The sequence below is a fragment of the Bos taurus genome, chromosome 8, assembly GCF_002263795.3.
Source record: "Bos taurus isolate L1 Dominette 01449 registration number 42190680 breed Hereford chromosome 8, ARS-UCD2.0, whole genome shotgun sequence".
In the NCBI taxonomy this organism is placed as follows: domain Eukaryota; kingdom Metazoa; phylum Chordata; class Mammalia; order Artiodactyla; family Bovidae; genus Bos; species Bos taurus.
The window spans coordinates 55,608,432-55,628,904 of NC_037335.1; the positions used below are offsets into that span (position 1 = coordinate 55,608,432).

At 40.2% G+C, this 20,473-nt stretch overlaps 1 protein-coding gene across 14 annotated transcripts in view; it reads left to right on the top strand.

The window, feature by feature from the left end:
- The window catches only part of TLE4 (TLE family member 4, transcriptional corepressor), a 154,866-nt gene that overhangs the window by 32,134 nt on the left and 102,259 nt on the right, over window positions 1-20,473 (top strand). For 8 of the 14 annotated variants that reach the window (XM_024995558.2, XM_024995562.2, XM_024995563.2 and 5 more), the window contains 1 exon segment: window positions 7,369-7,431. The exons of 4 other annotated variants lie outside the window; for them this stretch is intronic. In XM_024995558.2, the coding sequence (XP_024851326.1) occupies window positions 7,369-7,431 (63 nt within the window). 14 annotated transcript variants of the gene reach the window in all.

A 20,473-nucleotide genomic window follows, 5' to 3' on the forward strand; every position in this document is an offset into this window, starting at 1 on the left:
GCTTTCCTGGGAATAGGTGTACTTGATGAGAACTTGGGAAGACCCATTATTGTTCTTGATTTTCTTGCTAGTTTTATTCCAATATTCAAATTCCTGTCTTCAGATGTTTCTCACATGAATGTGAATCATATAGATAATGCTGGGGAAAATAAAGGTGAATGATCTTGCCTTTGATTGTGTGGATCACAGCAAACTGTGGAAAATTCTTAAGGAGTGAGATTACCAGACCACCTGACTTGCCTCCTGAGAAATCTGTATGCAGGTCAAGAAGCAACAGTTAGAACCGGACATGGAACAATGGAATGGTTCCAAATTGGAAAAGGAGTTGGTCAAGTCTGTGTATTGTCACCCTGCTTATTTAACTTGTATGCAGAGTACATCATGCAGAATGCTGGGCTGGATGAGCACAAGCTGGAATCAAGATTGCCAGGAGAAATATCAATAACTTCAGATATGCAGATGACACCACCCTTATGGCAGAAAGCAAAGAAGAACTAAAGAACCTCTTGAAGAAAGTGAAAGAGGAGAGTGAAAAAGCTGACTTAAAACTCAACATTCAAAAAACTAAGATGGCATCCGGTCCCATCACTTCGTGGCAAATAGATGGGGAAACAATGGAAACAGTGAGAGACTTTATTTTCTTGGGCTCCAAAATCACTGTGAATAGTGACTGCAGCCATGAAATTAAAAGACACTTGCTCCTTGGAAGAAAAGCTACGACCAACCTAGACAGCATATTAAAAAGTGGGGACATTACTTTGCCAACAGAGGTCCATCTAATCAAAGCTATGGTTTTTCCAGCAGTCATGTATGGATGTGAGAGTTGGACTGTAAAGAAAGCTGAGAACTGAAGAAGTGATGCTTTTGAAGTATGGTGTTGGAGAAGACTCTTGAGAGTCCCTTGGACTGCAAGGAGATCAAACCAAGTAATCCTAAAGGAAATGAGTCTTGAACATTCATTGGCAGGACTGATGCTGAAGCTGAAGCTCCAATACTTTGGCCATCTATTGTGAAGAACTGACTCATTGGAAAAGACACCCTGATGCTGGGAACGATTGAAGGCGGGAGGGGAAGGGAATGACAGAGGATGAGATGGTTGGATGGCTTCACCGACTTAATGAACATGAATTTGAGCAAGCTCTGGGAGATGGTGAAGGACAGGGATGCCTGGCATACTTTAGAACTTGAGGTGTCAACGAGTTGGACATGACTGAGCAACTGAATTGAACTGACTGATCCTCTCCTACTATGGGTACACGGAATGTTTGTCTCTTTCATTATTACTAGGAATGAAAATGCTTAATCGTAAGTGCACATTCAAGGCACCTGTACATTTATGTCATTGGGAAAGAGTGGGGCAGAAAAAAGAAGACAGTAAGTGAGACACAGGAGATAACAGAAAATAGCTGGCAGGTCTTGCTGTGTGATATGCTGGCCCACGAGTGCAGAGGAAATGAGCACGTGCAGAACTTGAGTGTCTCTGGACTCAGTCATCAGGTCTCTGACCAGTTCCACCTGATTCTGTGAAGGCTGGTCCTTGCCCCACCCCTCTGGTAGAGCTGAGTATAACCTTATCATTGGTTCCAGTATTTTTCAGACTTGAGAACTTAAATGATTTGACCTTGTGGGAGTAACTGGATGTCTGTCTGGCAAAATGATTGTCATTCTCAACCATGATAAACTATCACTCATCCCATTAGGAACAGTATTTAAATACAGTAACCAGAGCCCAGAATATGTTGGTAGGGCAAGCAAATTGGTAATTCCCTTAAAGACCTTCTAGAAAGCTCAAGGGGCACTTTTTTTAAACTATTGGAGAAATGCATCAGTGAAATACAGCTTCACCTTTGGGGACAGATGGGAAGAGTTTCATGAAATGTAGGCATTCTGTGATACTCTCTGGGAAAGACATCATGCCGTGTGTTCCTGCACTAGCACTGCACTCATTTATCTTGTTAGAACAAAGGAATGGGGAACCTCAGTGTATGCAGATAACTGCTCGCTGGGTACTTTAAAAGCACTCTTAGCACGCGGTAAGTGGTGTAAACATGGGTTCAAAACACAAAGCAAATTGACCTTGCTTGAATTATTACAATTAATAGACTCATTGCTACTCCCTAGGGGAGGGGAGTGAATAAAAAATATTTGATTATTGGCACTTTCATATCATTGAAGGTAATATAATTATTTCTATATAGTACCTCTTTCTCGTTAGAGGAAGTAGAATGATGAGAGCTTTTAGAATTGTCTTAATACTTTCCAGGGGAAAAAAAAGTCTTCTTAGTTTGAATCAGTCCTTTAGGGAACTCATAGATGTCCTGTTAAATTGATTCTTACAATGTTACTACTTCATTATATTGCTTTATTGAGCAGTATAAAATATTTTGTGCAAAATAATCACCTTTATGCATCTGGTTTATCAGCTTGCTAGCAATGCTGACAGTACCTTCGATCTAAATCTCTAAGCCTTACTCCAGTCTGGCTTAAAAAAAATACAGTTAATTTTATTTATTAACATGTCCTTACCTCTTTTGTAAAGTTGAATTTTGATGACAAGATAAACACTTGTTGTCAGTTTATACTACAACTCACATGTTTTTTTCCTATGTTTATTAAGTTGGGAAGAATTTCTCTTTAGTCTTCTGACTTTTTAATCTGTGGACAGGCAGGATTAGTTCCAGAAATTGTACTGTTTCTCACATAATTTAGAACAAATCAAGGTAATTTATTTTCTGGTTAAAATTTAAAAAAATAGTCTCAGTTCTCTAGTAGTGAAAGGGGCTTAAAGGAGAGACTTGAATTTATTTGTACTTATTCTGAAAAGCATTTCAGACAGAATAAGTGGGGATTTTTTTTCAGTTTTTTTGTGTTTATGTATATGGTGTATGTTCTTGATAAAGAATACAATAAATAGATTCATCTTAAATTTTTTTGGCAGAGAAACTGCTGTATAAAAACAAATTAACTGTGAAATGTTACTCTTTGAGAATGTTTTCCTGAAACTATAATTGTTTTTTTGCACCTCCCTCTCACCCCACTGGATACTGAAATAGTATTGTTTTGTTATTCTGTTTTACTTCAACAATACTATATAGTGTTGTTCCTATTTTGATGAGAGAACAAAAACAAACATTTTTTAAACCGTTACTTTTGATGCATGTCTTTGATAAACTAATCTATACTTTCAAGTTTATTATGTCATTAAAGTAAAATTTATTTTTTAAGGAAATCATATAGGCAGAAATAATCAAAATAAGAATTAAATATTTTATTATATTAGGACGATTTGAGGGGATGTAATTCAGTTCAAGTGTAGGCTTAACTATTTTTGTCTTAAATAACTAGTGTAATTTGTTACAAGTAATAAAGAATTTATGTGATATAATGTGTCATAGTATTCGATACATTTTTTTAAAAATATAAATTTATTTATTTTAATTGGAGGATGGGGAACACATGTATTTGATACATTTTAAGGGATTGAATTGTGACATTCTTTTCAGTGCATGACATTGCTTTCCCATGATGCAAGGTAGTTAATAAATTTTGCAGTGATTCTTGAGTTGGAGTGTGAAGAAAAAGGGTATACATGGTTTTTCTCAGTGTTTTTTGTTTCATTACTAACTGGTCATGCTGCCAGTCTACTGGCCATCACCAGTTTCGGGGGTTAGTTAGCCTGTCAGCATTCGTGTGCCAGGTGTCAAGTGCGTAACCAAGAGACTTTCATAGAATGCCCTTTTTGTTAAGTTGCCTTTTCCTAAAATATTTTGTGCAAACAGGTTTTTTTTTTTTGTAGCGGGATGGTCATTGTTTTTGTTGGTTCTTATTGGAGGGTGGCATAAGGGTCGGAAATTATAGGAAGAGGAGATAGAATGGTCGTGAATTGAGGGTAGGAAAATACGTGTGGAATTAAAAAAAAATGAATATCTTGATGGATTGAGGAAGTCATAATAAAAATGTCAAGATTGTTAATGTATTTGACAAACTATGGCTGCAAAAACAATAATTTTGTTGTATTTTGGCATGAGCAATTGTTCTTTTATGGGGGCCATTAATGCTGTTTTGGAATATCACTGGCATCTGAAGCAATAGTTAGCAGTTCCATAAAGCACTGAATACCATGATAACATCCAGAAAGCCCCACAGCAGTATTTCAGAGTCTCTGCCCGTTTAAATGGGCTATCTGTGAATGGACTTGCTCAGGGATGCCGGAGCCGCTTCACCTATAAAGTTGATTGGAAGCTACAGTGCTGGCATAGGCTGATGGATAGCAGATTAGAGCCCTGATTAACCATGAGATTCGAAGACTGGGAATATATTGTCTAAGCAAGATTCGTCAGATGCAATCAGAATTTCAAGTGGTCAGATGAAATTCAAATGTGTATTGTGGCTTTTCCTCCCCTGGTGCTTTTCCTCCTAGGTTGCCTCCCCGCCCCCACACTCCCTTTCTTTCTGCAAAGCTGAAAAATACTTCTTTGATGAATCTGCTCCTTACCCTAAAGCTGTCTGTCTGTTATTCATCAGAAAGCAGGTCGCAGTTCAGTGAGCAGAAGAAAAGATTTTAATAGAAGCTGTGCCAAGGGCTGTAATGCATCATTTTAGGGCCCTAATTACATTACAATGACAAATATCAATGGTGACAACAGCAATAACCTACATCCTTTAATGGCTGTGCTGGAAAAGGAGTTTGGGCCCCACGCCATTAGATTAGACTCAGTTTCAAAACATAGGCCATTAGAAGTGTGTGTCCACAGTATTATTGGCTGATCGGTGAAGCCAGTGGAAAGGCCTGTAAATAAATGATGCTTCCCTAAAGCTGGGTCCTATGGGACAAAAGAGGCAAAATGAGATGACCATGGAAGCAGCAGTGTTTCCGAGGCAACTTTAGCTTTCAAAGTGAGGAATGACCTGCTTAATTTCATGAAATCACACACGCATCCAACCCCCCTGATGCCAATTAGCCAGACCAGGAAGATCCATTGGCGTGACAACTTAGAGAAATTAAGAAGTCTTTTAGACAAAAGGAGACCTTTAAAGACAAAAGTTTGGAAGGTTTCTGCCCCTGCCACCCCCGGTCCTGTTGTGTGTGTGTGTTAACATACATGAATCAATAAAAGGACTTTCTGACTTTCCTATATTTATTTTTGAGGAAGTGTAGGTTTGTGTTTTCATAGTTGCTCAGACTTAACATAGCCTCAGCCCCAAATTAAAGGAGCAAAATAAATACTACTTGGTTTTTATTTTGCCAGATGAGTGAGTTTCCTTAGAGTAGTTTTTATTGCCTAGATTATGTAGGCAAACTAAAGAACTCAGTTTTCTTATGTGCCCACACATTTTTCAACCCTCCTAGCAAGGGACTATTTTATTTATGTAAACAACATAATGAGGAAAATATGCTTGGCAGATGGTTCTGAGCATTAGAATCATCAGTTTGGTCTGCCCCAAAGTGTCTCATTATCTTTTATTCTCTCCCCCTCCACCTCTCCCTACAAAAAGCTTAACAACCAAATGCCTCTGAGACTAGTGCTTTCAGTCTGGTGAATGCTACTCTATTTTCTCAGCTCGCGCTGGAATTTCACCCTATAACCACTGTGGTATGTTCATCCAGGTGGAGAGTGGTTTGGTGATTCCCATTGCAGCTTTTCATGGTGGTTTAAGCATTCTTAAAGGATAGCTAAATGCTCCACGGGGCCAGGGCAGTAAATTAAATCAGGTCAGCACAGTTGGGTCCTTATTCACTGCTGCTTATTGGTGCTGGGTTTTTGTCCATCCTATTAGGAATGCAGGCTGGAATGGAAAGCTGACGTCTGAAACTTCATGGTGAATTTGTGTTTTCTCTTGGCTGGCAAAGTTTTTAAGGTGCAAGTATTTAAAAGATCGCATAGCCACAAAGTCAAAAGGGTTGCTGAGAAAAGAAGGAAACCTAGATTGCACAAGTAGAGTGTCGCTGTCATTCTGGTTATGACTTAGCAAGAAAAGGAGAATTTTTGTCCTCTTATAAAATGAGGAACTGACTGTGGATGGAATTTATGTTAAGAATGTCTCAGGTATAGTGATTGCTTTTTGTTTTCTGTCTCCCATCAGTTCTTGCCTCTCCTTTTCCCTACTCTGTCATTTAAAAATAAGCTATTTTGATAGATGTTAACTGAACTTAACTGCAGTCATCTTTTCACAGTTTATGTAAGTCAAATCATTATGCTGTACACCTTAACCTTATAGAGTGTTGTATGTCAATTATATCTCAATAAAACTGGAAAAAATTTTTGTATGTATGTGTATAAAAACCCTGTGTCTACATGACTCTGCTACCCCGTGGACTGTAGCCTACCAGGCTTCTCCGTCCATGGGAGTCTCCAGGCAAGAATACTGGAGTGGGTTACCATTTCCTTCTCCAGGGGATCTTCCTGACCCAGGGATCAAACCCGGGTCTCCTGCATTGGAGGCAGACGCTTTAACCTCTGAGCCACCAGGGAAGCCCAAACTATATAAGGAGCCATCTGCTAATATAAATTAAGGTGAAAATCAGTGAAGCTCTGGGTAGCTTTTTATAGAAAATGTATTGGTATTTCTTTTTTATTTTTAACTTACTGTAGCATGCTATTTGTCTAAAATTTGAACACTTAAAAAATTAATAGAGAATAAACTATTATCTGACATTATTGGGACTTTTACAGCTCTATAGTACGGTGGTAATTAATGTTCCTGAGGTTAGTCTCCATATATAAACAATTGCTTTTTTGCACACTGAAAACCCTGATGGGGCACATTTGGAAGTTTTAATGATTGAGGAAAACATGGCATTTCCCAGCAGTATATAACTAAGGATCTGAATTAATTAGGTCATGTAGGTGGGTTGGGTGCTGTTCATTTGGAAGGTTGGAGACTTGATTATGAAATCCCAGTGCTGATGTTTATTTAAAGCAAAGGCCACAAATGTAGAAGTCCAGTGAGTTCACTGAGAAAAGTTGGGGTGTAGGGAAGGATGTATCTTTACCATCTAAACTCAAAGACAAGGTTTTATAAAGAACCACATAGAGTGAATAAGGGTCCTGTTAAACGCTTTTGAAAACAGATTTCCAGTCATGAAAATTAAATTCCTTTTTATGTTGTCCTGCTGCTTGAAGATTGACTTTTTAAGATGAATGCTGGTTAATAAGTTGTGGTATTAACGTGGCACTGTTGTCACTGCCTCCTTCTAATGGGCTTGCTGATGATAGTTTGCCTCTTCCTTAGGAAATACTCCTGCCAGAATATAAAGTGTGTTTTAATATCAGCCTGCTAATATTTCGGGAATTTGTAACCAGCTGACTGTTCTCTTTATTGCTTTCCTTTCCTTTTTTTTTTTCTTTCTTTCTTTTTTTTTTGCAGGCAGAGATTGTCAAGAGGCTGAACGCTATCTGTGCACAAGTCATTCCTTTCCTGTCCCAAGAGGTAAGGCAGGTGGTTTCAAGCATTGGGCTGGAAGGTACCATTTTAGTGATTTTGCAGATAAAACTTGACTCTTTGGCCTTGTCTGTCTCTTGGTATTTGCATTGCGTATTTCTAAGATACAATGTTCGCACTCCAACTTCCACACCTTACTAACATCCATTGGAATATGGTTGTTTTTATATAATGGAGTATTTTCTAATGTGCTAAGCAAAATTCAGTTATTAAAATACTTTGCTGTCATTGGACTATGTAGTGTTGCTCAGAATTTTGATTTCGTCATAACGGCATCTAATAGGGCAGATTGAAAAATTGCCCAGAGGACAGCAGCTGGTTCTACACTTTTGTCACTGAGCATTAAGAGTTGGCAGAAGCTATATCAAACATAAAGGCTTTTCATAGTAAACAGGCTAATGTAACTTTTGGCCAGCAGCTTTTCAAAAGTTACTTCTTATTACCTGGTGAAATCTTTATATAATGGGTGCATTTGGGAAAAGACACAAAGGATGGACTCTGGACTCAATTCTCAGTACCACGGTCTTCACGCCTGGCCACGCCCCAGCGTGCAGCTCACCTTGCTTGCTTCTGCTCCTCCTGGTGGACATGTGCATGCTGCCCACAGGTGTGCACAGGGTGGGATGAGAAGGTTCATTTTGATTGCATTGTGCTTCCTGGTGGGCCCCCCCCCCCCCCCCCCCCCCCCCCCCCCCCCACCGCTTGCTTGCTTGCTTTTAGTAGTTACAAAGTTTGGGTGCACGGCTGGAGAGGGAATTTTTGCTTCTGGACTACTGAATTCTTCATTTGCTCAGATCAGATCAGCTGTGAGAAGGAAGAAGCTAATAAATGGAGTAGCTGTATGCCTTGCAGCCACAGTGCTTGCCGTGGGCTGGAAGGCACCAAGGCACTTTTATACTCCTACCCTTTGGTTGTGTCACGTTGCTTTTCCGGAGGGCAGTTCACTTGCCTGCCTGCCAGTGGGCATGTGCTGAGGTTAGCATGCAGCCAGTGTTTGAACATGCATGTGTGTTAGAGGTATGTGGATCCCTGTCTGACTTCTTGTTTGGTCATTATTGGGTTAGATCTCAATAGCCATGACGACCTTTCAGTGGGAATATATCCTTTAGGGGCTCTCGTATTCACAAACTGTGGACTTAAATTAACATCCTGAATTCAAATGCTCTTGTGGATCACAAACAACAAAGGATGTATTGTCTTTCTCATCCTTTAGCTGTAACCACAAAACCACCACCCACTGTATACCCATTTACCTATTTCTACTCAGGATTTGCTTGTTGACCAGATTACATGGAGTGGTGAAAGCACTAAAGGGGTCCATTTGCATTTCTTTAGGAAGCCTGGCTGCCCCTTGCCTGATCAGACCAGCGTGTGTCTCTTTAAGCAGCTCTGCTTTATGGAGATGGCCAGTGGGAAGAAATGTGTATCCGATTGTGCTACGGACAGGCTGAGGTGGTGTTCCCCAAGGCAGAAGGAGAAAGTCTGAATTTTTCTTGGGGTGGTGTTAGATTTTAGACTTCCTCAGGCATAGACTCCTACGCATAATTACCAGTACAGCTTATTCCCGTGGCATTTTTTGCGGGATCTGTGGGGTTATGTTCAGATGTGGGAGGAGATCTTAGGGTGTTGGTGGAGCTAGCTCATTTGCCAGTAGGTCGTTTTCCCACGTGAGTTATGTTGTTTGTGTGAGCAGGCCCGGTAGGAACAGAATGTGTAATGGTAGTGGTGCTGAGCAAGACTGGACTGGAATTAATTGGCTCAGGAAGTCGTCCCCTGTAGAGGAAAGCCGTAGGGAGATACGGCAACTCCTTTTCTGCTTTAAGCTGGGAGGATGGGCGTCATAATCTCACTGCTACTTATTTCCCTAATACTTTTGACATTTCTTGGTTGAAATCCTTGACATGTGTCATGAATGACCTGTGTTACGGTTTTCTAAGTCCTGATTCTGTGTATGTCTTCTCTTCTGCTTGCTTTGGATCTAATTGACTTTTCCTTTCTTAGTGTCCTAAGGTGTGTGTATAGCCTTTAATGTGTGGGCCTCTGACATGTTTGTTCCTGTCCATTCTAGGCCTCTGTGATGTTTTGTGTCTGAACACTGCCCACCTTGTTTCCTCTTCTGGGCATTCTGTGAGCGTCACACTCCTCGCTTCTATCCTGAGGCCAGATGGACTGTAATCTGGAGGGTGGGGAGGAGACAGGTTATTAGAGGAAGATGAATTCTATTTCCTGTCTCTTCAGAGGCATGGAAAATCACTCTTGCATGGCTGCAAGCGTCACTTGGTGCTGGGACTGAAGGCTTTTAATCTGATCTCTTAACACCAGCTCTCTGTGTGACAGTCTTGCTGCCAGGGTGGCAGCTGTGGCGTTAGAATTCATTGTGAAATATTTTTATTTAAAAAGCAAATGAAACTAAAAGTAAATAAAAAGTGGTTTTATTTCTAAAAGTATTTAGAAAAAAAAAGACTAGTCCTGAAGACTATAGTGTGTAAGCTACAGGACAGTGATTGGAGGCATTTTTTGGAGTTTCCCAGGAGCAGGAGGTAAATTTACAGATGTCTAAATAAGTCTATTTTTAATTTAGTTCCCATATGCTGATTAATGTACCTACTTAATATCGCTTGTGTCTGGTGTATTGCATTTTCTAAAATTAAAAAAATGTATATATAGTACTGGATGACAACTATTGGATAAATTTAGTTTTACCTACAAGACTTTTGAGGGGGAAATAAGTTGTATAATTATAGCTCAAAGATTTGGAGTATGTCTATGTATGTAACATCAGAGAAAAGTATTATTAGGTTTCACTAAAACACTTTAAAAAATTATAGCCCATCTCTATTTCAGTGATGTGCTTACCGCACTCTCAGCTACTTCCAGAGTCCCAGAGATATTGCCAACTGTTTACATGAAGTGAGTAATCATCTCTTACAACTCTTAAAAATTTCACAGGATCCTTAAATCAGGATTTCAAGAAACCTATGAGTGAGTCCTCATCTACCTGAAGCTGCTCTTTTCTCCCACTTTGTTTTGGTGTTAGGGGATGGGTAAGACTTCTTTATATCCTGTGGCCCTCAGATTTCAAAGGCAAATCTCAAAGTAGTAAATGGGAAGTCCTCTGTCTCACTTCAAGTCTCGTTTGCTGAGGAGGAACTATAATCAGCTTCCTGTTGGCAGTTCCATAAGCAGGAGATGGGCTCACGTCTGAGCCCAGTGCTGGGCTCCCTGTTACAAATTGCGTGGCTTACTATAACCTAGTTAAGTGGGATGACCTTTAGCAAGTGATTTGCCTCTTTAAGCCTCAGTTTCCTCATCAATAGGATGATGTTAATAATAGCATGTAGCACATATGATTGCTGTGAGGATTACCTGGGATTGTCTGTGTGCAATTTGGCACATAATAATAAGCAGCTATTGAGGCTGACTGGCAATAGTAGCTGAGCAACAGCCGAGGAAGCTCTGAGTTCCCTTCTAAGAGGACCTGGAGCCAGGCCTCCTCCCCTTTTACTCACTGCTCTTTGGAAGAACGAGTATTGCTTGTCTTCCTCTGATGTCCTTACAGAAGAAAAAAGTATAAATTAAAACAATAGCCTGTGAACTGTGAACTAGCTGAAAATTCAGTGAGGCATATTGGGTAGGGCTCAGGGGTGATTTTCTTGTAGCTCCTCAAAATAGTTTTCCCGTTTAGTAAACACCTGTCTCTCCCCAACCAGCAAAGATCCAAAAGGGTGACAGCTCTTCAAGGTGTTCAACCTGTAGAGCTCACCTCAGGAGATGCAGTGGTTTTGGATGGGGTCTGTGTTCTACCCACAGAACTATTAAAAAAAAAAAATTTCTCAACCCTGTTGGGAGACTGGCTGTTTTAAATACCTGGCGGCTTAGCTGGAGTTAATTTTGTTTTTCCAAGTAGTTTCTGTGGATGAACTCTCTTTTTTCATCAGCAATTTCAGGATATAGCTTGAAGACCCTTAGACCTTAGGAGCCCTCAGCAAAATTGAAGAATGTCTAAAAGTCCATACTTATGGCCTTGTCTCCAGTGTCCCCTTGCCCCCTTTCCAGGGACATACATTTAGGGAGATTCTAATGCAGATTGAAAACTATGTGCCACTTGTTACGCCCTGGCAGCAGGGCACAGTGTTTCTGCTAATTTGGCATTTGCACCAACTCTGGCTCTTACTGGCTTTATACTGGGAGAGTTCATCTCTGTGAGTTGTAATATTCCCATACATGATGAGAGGAACCCCTTTTGCAGTGTGTATTGTATGTATTAAAATGTAAAGCACTGGGGATAGTAAATGCCAGTAGTTGTCGTTGTTTCAACATTTCTTGGCAAATGAATTTTATTCCAGCTTATTTTGGGTCCCAAGGCATTTGGAGAGGAGGGACTTGGTAAAAACTGGGAGGAGTTGAAGGTAATGCTTCCAAAAGGACTGGCTGGCGGTCTTCCTGTGAGGTGAGCTAGGCCTGCAGCTCCAGGGGCTGTTTGCAGCCTGTGGGTGGTTAGCTCCACACAGACCATCTTCCAGGACTGAGGGAATACCATCTTTCAGAATGGAGGGAATATTTTTGGGAAACCAGTAAGTATTCTCTTATCCTATTAGATTAAGCATTAAGTAAATATTGGGCACTAGCTAAGGATCTTACTTAGACGACATTTGTGCTTTTTGGACTTTCCCCCCCTTGAATTATAAAATGGAATAGTTTATTTTTGAGAGTATGTTTCATGGTGACCGACAGGTGTTCTTAAGACATTTGAGAACTTCAAACCCCTAATAGACTATAGGTCAGTAGATGGTAATGTATTATGTGATAGTTGAAAGTCTTCTTTCCCCGGAGTAATGTTTGTATTTTTCAGAAACTTGTTGCTTCCCTAATAAGGAGCAGAGTTCGTTGAAAGAATTAGGTTATTCGTGAAGCAGTGTACTAAGAGCCCAAGGTCAGGCAGACTTGGGACCAGATCCTGGCTTAGCCACTTGCTTCTTTTATCATGTTGAACACAATACTTTTATTTATTTATTTTTTTTGGATTGAAGTTTTCTTATCTGAAAAATGGGACACCTGTACTGCAGGGTTGCTATATGAGGACTTCAGTCGCTCAGTCGTGTCCGACTTTTTGCGACCCCGTGAACCGCAGCACGCCAGGCCTCCCTGTCCATCACCAACTCCCGGAGTCCACCCAAACCCATGTCCATTAGTCGGTGATGCCATCCAACCATCTCATCCTCTGTAATCCCCTTCTCCTCCTCCTCTCAATCTTTCCCAGCATCAGGGTCTTTTCAAATGAGTCAGCTCTTCGCATCAGGTGGCCAAAGTATTGGAGTTTCAGCTTCAACATCAGTCCTTCCAATGAACACTCAGGACTGATCTCCTTTAGGATGGACTGGTTGGATCTCTTTGCAGTCCAAGGGACTCTCGAGTCTTCTCCAACACCACAGTTCAAAAGCATCAATTCTTCAGCGCTCAGCTTTCTTCACAGTCCAACTCTTACATCCATACATGACCACTGTAAAAACCATAGCCTTGACTAGATGGAGCTTTGTGGACTAGTGATCATGTAAAAGACCTAGCTGGGTATCAGGCTGCTGTTAAAGAGACTAAAGGAATAGTGATTTGGGCAAGTTTGTTTTCCTCTCAAATAACAGTTTGCATAGAAGCACCTGTAGCTAATTTGGTGACTCCACAATATTGTGAAGTCAACTTCCTTCTCTGTTGATATTCATCATGCTTGCACTACCATGTCCTCCCCCAGCCAGCAGGAAGGATGAGACAGGACATGTGCTTTCTCTTTCTTAAGGACATGATGTGAATGCTGCTCCCATTTGTGCTCACTTTGCAGTGGCCAGTGCCTAGTTATGTGCCCATAGCTAGTTGCAAGGGAGACTTGGAAGTGCAGTCCTAGCTGAGTATGCCCACCTAAAACTTAAACTTAACAGAAGAGAAAGGATTTCAGGAGACAGCTAGCAATTGTTTCTAGATACAGTGCTATGCATAAAATAGTGAGCATTATTATTATTGCCAGTGTTGATTTGAAGGGAAGTCATATTGAACCAATGGTATGTGTTTGTTACAAACTTTAGCTCTGACTATATAATCAGCACAACCCATATTTTAGCAATCACAGAAAACATAAAATAATGCATAGTTCTTGTTATAGAAATCTCCTCCAGGGTCTAAACTGTAGGGAAAAGAGTCACCCATCAAGTATTGTTTATCATTCATACATCCACAGAGGGTGGAAAGGAACCTGACTTAAACAGTGGTGGGCCCTGTGGGCTGTCTAGATCTAGATGCACAGCCTGTGTTTATGCCCATACTTTGTAAAAAGCACAGAGACTTTTGAAGACACCTCTTAATTGAAGACTGGGTTATAGGAATCACTCATAGGCCTGCCATATTTTATAGTAGCCTTGCTAGAAGGAAAATGCTGCTTGTTGTTAAGGAAATAGCTTCTGATAAGTGGAACATTTGTGAACCCTTACATTATATCTATCTCAGACATACCCCTCGTCTATCTCAGACATACTCTTGTGCATACATCTTGTCCTTGAGCTGGAAAAAATGGAATCACAATTTTTTGACAGTTTCCTTCCCCTCCAAATCATGGAAAATAAATTGGATAAGTCATTCTTGGTTTTGTGGCATTTTAAGACATCTCAGGAAAAAGTAGCTCAGGTTGATTGTTTTGTAGCACCAATTTGATCCATTTTAGTGTCTTGGACTTCAAGCCATTTGTATCCACAGCCTGAAGTAACCTGAAAGGTATGTTTGTACCTAACTGGACACAGTGAAAGAACAGGAAGTGGTTCCTTAGGACCAGTGGCTTCCTAATTCCCATTTATTAAACCATGGTCATCGTTAGATTTGGAGAAATTACATTATTCATCTTTAACCTTGTTTTCAACAGGTTGTTACAACTTGTTTCTAGGGCCTTTGGTGCCAAGGAGATAAATATTACCCTCTTCCTTTAGACTTCTGCAATTCCTTTGCTGAGGAGCCCAGATTGGAGTGAGCAGCTCTTTTTGCCTTGCATCCGTGATTATTAACTTGGAAGAAAAAAAAGAATTCAAATCATTGTTTTGAACACATTTTAACAAAAAAGCTCTCTGATCATTAGAATTTTTAGAAGTAAAAATTTTAAGCCATTTTACTTTTATTCTTATATTTTATCTAAAGAAAAGGGAACATTCCAACTTGAATGCTTTGAGGGCAAATTTAATTTTAACTTAAAACTTTTTATTTCCTTGTTAGCTTTTCTAATGAGTAGTAGTACCAAGTAGTTGTGTTTTCTCTAGAATTCTATAGGTTTATTTAGGTGGTCTACCTTGCATTTAAATAGTAGAAAAATAATACACAATTATATAGTAATTACAATTGTATAGTACTGATACCATAAGTTCCAGTAGGCTAAGATAGCCAATCAAATCAAATGACACATGAATTTCTGTTTCGTATTTCTACTTTCCATAAATTTGGTCTTTTTAATTTGATGAAAAACAAAACCTTTCACTATGTTATGAGGTACAGTTGTATGTGTAGTGCTGTTTTTTTTTTTTTTTTTAAATTTTTTTTGGCACCTAGCTTAACATGATACTGAATTACTCTGAACTGCATTTTGCATGTATAGAATAATTGGAAAATAGAAGTTGAAAACTGTGATCAGTCACTTTCATATTGTGCCTTAGGGAGGAAATGAACAAAATGCAGTGGTTACATGGACTGGTGGCAGTGTTCTCGCCTCATAATGGCACCAGGTTAACTTGTCTTATTCCTTGTTAACTTTGTAAGGAATCAATGGCTTGTGGATAACATGGTTTGATGTAGGAGAGCTTGGCTGAAATCACCAGGGATCCCCTGATAAGTATGCAGTGACACCTGTAAGACCATCTTCCGAGATCATTCATTAAGTGCCAGCAGCCTTCACCGGACATGTCTGCTTCGCATTCATGCCATTTTATCAGTGTTGGTAATGTGTTGTGACGTGCTGTCATGTCTAAGGAATGTCCTAAAATGACTAACGCACCTGGATCGGGGCTTTAGAGGATTTGGACCAGTTTTCTACTTTTTACATTGGGCAGCCTTTCATTTAAAACATTATTTCTTACAACACTGAATGAGGCATCAGAGCATAATCCTGTCCCATGTTCCATGGTTGACTAATTGGCTTGTTCTGCATGGTCGTATATTTTGATTGACAGTTGGATACTTGGTGAGATCCTTATGGTAGCATCATAACCTGCTTCCCCTTAGGAAATGAAAGATGGTTCTCAAGAGGGAGAACTTTTTTTCTGTAGGCTTTTTTGCCTTGCATTGTGAATATAAACAAGAAAAAGAAAAATAATTCAAATCATTATTTTGAACACACTTAATCAAATGTGGGCCTCCTTCCAAAGGCAGCAATGCCAATTCTTATCAGTATGTGTCCAAGAAAATTGGTACATATTTGAGAACCTGACTCATTTCTTTGACTTTCTGTTAGATAGCAGTTGGATTATTACTGGACCTAAGCTTTAAGGTACCTTAGGTTAGAGCTGCATTGTAGCCGTAGCCATAAGTGGCTATCTAGATTTAAATTAAGGTTAAATATGAGTGGCTTTGTGGCTCAAATAGTAAGGAGTCTGTCTACAATGTGAGAGACCCAGGTTTGATCCCTGGGTCGGGAAGTTCCCCTGGAGAAGAGAATGGCAGTCCGCTCCAGTATTCTTGCCTGGAGAATCCCTTGGACAGAGAAGCTTGGAGGGCTATAGTCCATGGGGTCGCCGAGAGTGCACATGACTTGAGTGACTAATGCTTTCACTTTGACTTTTCAAAGTTAAATATTGTTAAAAACTCAGTTTCTCAGTCACAGTAGTCACGTTTCGGGTGCTTACTATCCACCCATATTTGGCTAGGCACTACAGCACAGATTAGAACATTTCCAACATCGCGGAGTTTTGTGTTGGAAGGCTCTGGACCTGTAGAGCTTATTGGATATATCAATAAAGAACGCCTTGCCTGCATGTGAGTTCTTGAGAATGATGAAGACAAGGCCACGTGGTCAGTACGAGAAAGACACAGGCGACAGTTTCCAAAGTGTGTCCTGAGAGCCAAAGTTCCACAGCCAAGATTATTTGGAAAGGCCTGCGTACGTATTTGCCCTCTTTTGAGATTTGAAACTGAGCAAATGAGCAGTTTGCCTGGTGTTAGTTGAATTAAATCTTGTGAGTTTTAAAATTTTGTGTAAGTAATACCTAATTTCTTAGGGGACTAACATTTCTTGGAATAATATTTAGGAAAGACTGACTAGAAGGATTTTGGTTAAATTTAAAGCTTATTTGTGCTAGTAAACTGCTGAAGAAGGCTCAGTGGGTTTTAGTCTGACTTAATAGACATGGAGTGACACTTCTACTGGGGTTTGATCTGCTCAGGATCCACTTGAATCTGGATGGGCATGTTGGGTACAACCAGAGGAGTATCTAGAAGGATGGGTCTCTGAGAGACAGTGACCTCGAGATGTTTAACCTGGAATGAAGAAAATTGAAAACATGCATCATGCCATTTTCAAATCTTTGAGGTGCACTACTGTGGAAGAGAAATTAGAGGCAAATTGGGTGGGAAGAAGTTACAGGGAGATCGATTTCTACTCAATAATAGAGCCCATTGCCCCAAAGTGGATAAAGCTTGTGCATGAGGTTGTGAGTTCAGGCCCCAGTATCTTTCCCTTTAGAATATTGCATTAGCTCTCTTCCTCTAATCTGGTTCACCCCCCTGCCATCCACCTTCTTCACTATTACCGGATCCATCTGACTAAAATGCAGAACTGATAGCACTCCGCAGCTTAAAATTTTTAAATAAGTATCGTCCCAGGGTAAAGTCCAGCTTCTTTGCCTGTCATGCAAAGCTTTTCACTGTTTGGCTCCTCCTGCCTCGCAGAGTTCACTCCCCTCTAGAATGTGGTTCTGTGGAGTATGCCTGCACCATACTCAGATGACATGTGAATGCCTACCTCTGTTGACCTGTGAATACCTCTTCCACTTGAAAGAGTTTTCCATGTGTGTCTTTGCTATGCCCAGGAAGGGCCTCAGCATCCTACCTTGCCATATCTTTCCAACTTTGTCCCCTCCTCCACCGTCCTTCTGCAGCCACACATTCTTTCTGTTTCTTGATAGACATGTTTCTTTATACTTCGGAACCTTATCCAAGCTGTTCCCTCTGCCTCCGCTTCGTTTCTCCTTCCTTTTTACTCACAGAACTCCTGACCGTTCTCCTAGTCTCAGTTCTTAGGACCACTTCCTTAAAGAATCTTTCTACAGCTCTAAGGTTTGATTAGCTGTTTTTCTGATAAGCAATTGTGTAGCATCCTGTCATCTTTGTGGAAACTATCCTGCAATTGTAATTACAAAACCTCTTGAGTATTCACTGTCTTATTCATTAATCTTGGTTCCTACCACAGTGCTTGACACACAGTAGGTGCTTAATAAATAATTGAATGAATGAATAAGAAAACAAAGCCTTTCCTTGTTGCCTCAGGAACTGTGCTAACCATTCCTGCTAATAATCTTCCCTTGTCGTTTAAATCCTTGTATTATAAGATGCTCTGTGTGAATTGTGTGTGTGTGGGAGGGACACGACGTGTGTGTGTGTGTGTGTGTGTGTGCGCGCGCGCGCTCAGTCATGTCCAACTCTTTGCGACCCCGTGGACTCTAGCCCTCCAGGCTTCTCTGTCCATGGGATTTTCCAGGTCAGAATACTGGAGTGGGTTGCCATTTCCTACTCCAGGGGATCTTCCTGACCCAGGGCTTGGACCTGCGTCTCCTGTATCTCTTGCATTGGCAGGCAGATTTTTACCACTGTGCCACCTATGGAAGATATATGTGTGTGTGGGGGGAGTGGCATTATCTCTTTCTCACTTTTGCATCTCCACATATCTGGAGAAGAAACCTAGTTCCCTGTACATATCTGTCCTTACTACCCCTATCAAAAAGAGTGATATTAAAAAAAAAATTCTTAAGTTGTGATGTAGTTTTCTTAAAGTTTTTTAGATTTAAAAAAGTTTTATTGCCATGTCCCAAAGTATTGCCATGGCAGGTATTGTGAAAAGTATGTTCAACATATAAGGAATCTATATTCTAGTGGTTTGTAAATGCCTAATTTTCAGTAGGCTTTATTGGACTTATCATAAGCTTATATTGTTTTAGTCTCTTTCTTGTAGGAAAAAATGTTTTCAGTACTTTAACTGATTAAGTGCAAAAGGTAATTTTATGATGATAAAAGTTAAGTAGGCAAGTGATTTAATGTATAGAGTTTCATTTTACTAGTCCTTTTTTACAACCATGCATGTATTCCCTAAATCACAGTATTTTATTGACATGTAATTTACACATCATAAAATCATTTTAGGTGTGCAATTCAGTAATTTTTAGTAAATCTTCAGAGTTGTGCAGCCATAATCAGAATCGAGGTATTTTTGTTTGTTTGTGTTCTTTTGGATTTTTTTAGAAAATGATAAATCACAGTATTTTAAAGAATAAATATCTGAGTCCCCCCCCTCCCCAACTTTTTTTTCCTCTTCCAAATCCCAGTTTTGGAGGCTTCCTGTCTCAGAGACCTGTGGCTATTAATACATTCCTAGTGGCTCCTTACTTGGTGATACTGATAGAAAGTTCAGACTGAGTATCTGAGTGAGCAGCTTGAGCAGTGAGACTGGTCACAGGACTCTTGCTCCTCCAGATTTACTGGGGCTAGAGTGGCTGTCACCACTTGCGGTGAGGCCACAGAGGAGATCGGCAGGAAGTGGGAGAGGAAATGAGATGTGGGTGGAGTGGGAGGAGAGGAGCAGATGGGGAAGGGGAAGAGAAGAGGAAGAGAGGGCAGACATAATGGGAGAGCGATCACAGTTGTAAGAAGATGTGAAAACTTGCTGTATCTTCTGAGCCAGAGAGCTTAATATGTTAAAATTTGAAAATGGAAAAACAGTGCCTCTTTGGGTGCACTTGTGAGAGTATTTTGGGTTTTATTCCTTCAGTGTTCATTCTTTTATGATCATTTGCCCTTCCTGCTGCTTCTTCAGGGTGTGATACAGTGTTAATGTGTGGCTGAGGTGAGCAGTGTCGGAGTGTTTCTGGTGCTTTCAGAACTCACAAGGGAGGGTGCATTCTTTGTCTTAGGGAGCCCCTGTTGAAAAAGTCCTTAAGTGCCATATGATTCACAGTTGTAAGCAGAAATAGGGAAGTAAAATCCTGAACTACAGGTAAAGTTCAGTTGTGGTATTAGCCCATGGCCATTGCCATGATAGAAAAGGAAGGAGCTGAATCATGACTTCCATTGTCATTTTAGCTCTTTAGCAAGAGTTTCTATAAAAGCATCTGATGTCAGTGTTACGGTTCACTGGTGTGTTTCTGGTTTTCTCAGTAAATGTACCTGATTTTAATGCCAAGTCAGAAAGATATCCCCACTGCCTAAGGCATCTCTGCTCATCTTGGCAGTTGGAATCCAGTTTATGAAGCAAGAGTTGAGCAATCTTCATGGTAGAAAGGCCCTAACAAGATGTATTTTCTGCATCTCTCTCTCATGGAACTGTTCTTTGAATACTTAATGTGAAGGAGATGATATTTCAGTATATGGAAGTGTTTAAGTAATGTACAGAAATGGCACAGGGTAAGAGCTTTTAAAAACTTGAGTTTAACGAATGGGTGCATGAATGGAATGAGATATGTGTTTTGGATAAGTGTACATGTATTCCTTTGGCTTTCAGTTTCTTGGAAGTTTTGAGCAGCCATTGTTGAGTGTTGGAAAGTAAAAGGTAAAAAATGCCATAAAAATTTTTGTCCATAAGTTCACTTTGAGTATTAGCTAATTCCCAGGATCTTCTGCAGGGTTTTTGTTTGTTTGGTTTTTCTACTTTCCAAGTGCTGCTAGTTTTCACTATGCTGACAACCAGATTTGTCCTAAATCTAAATATGAGCTCTGTGCTTGGCACATGGAAGCCATTCAGTAAACATATATGATATGGTCAGGTAGTCTTCAGAGGAGAATGACTATGATTGGCCGTTTTTAT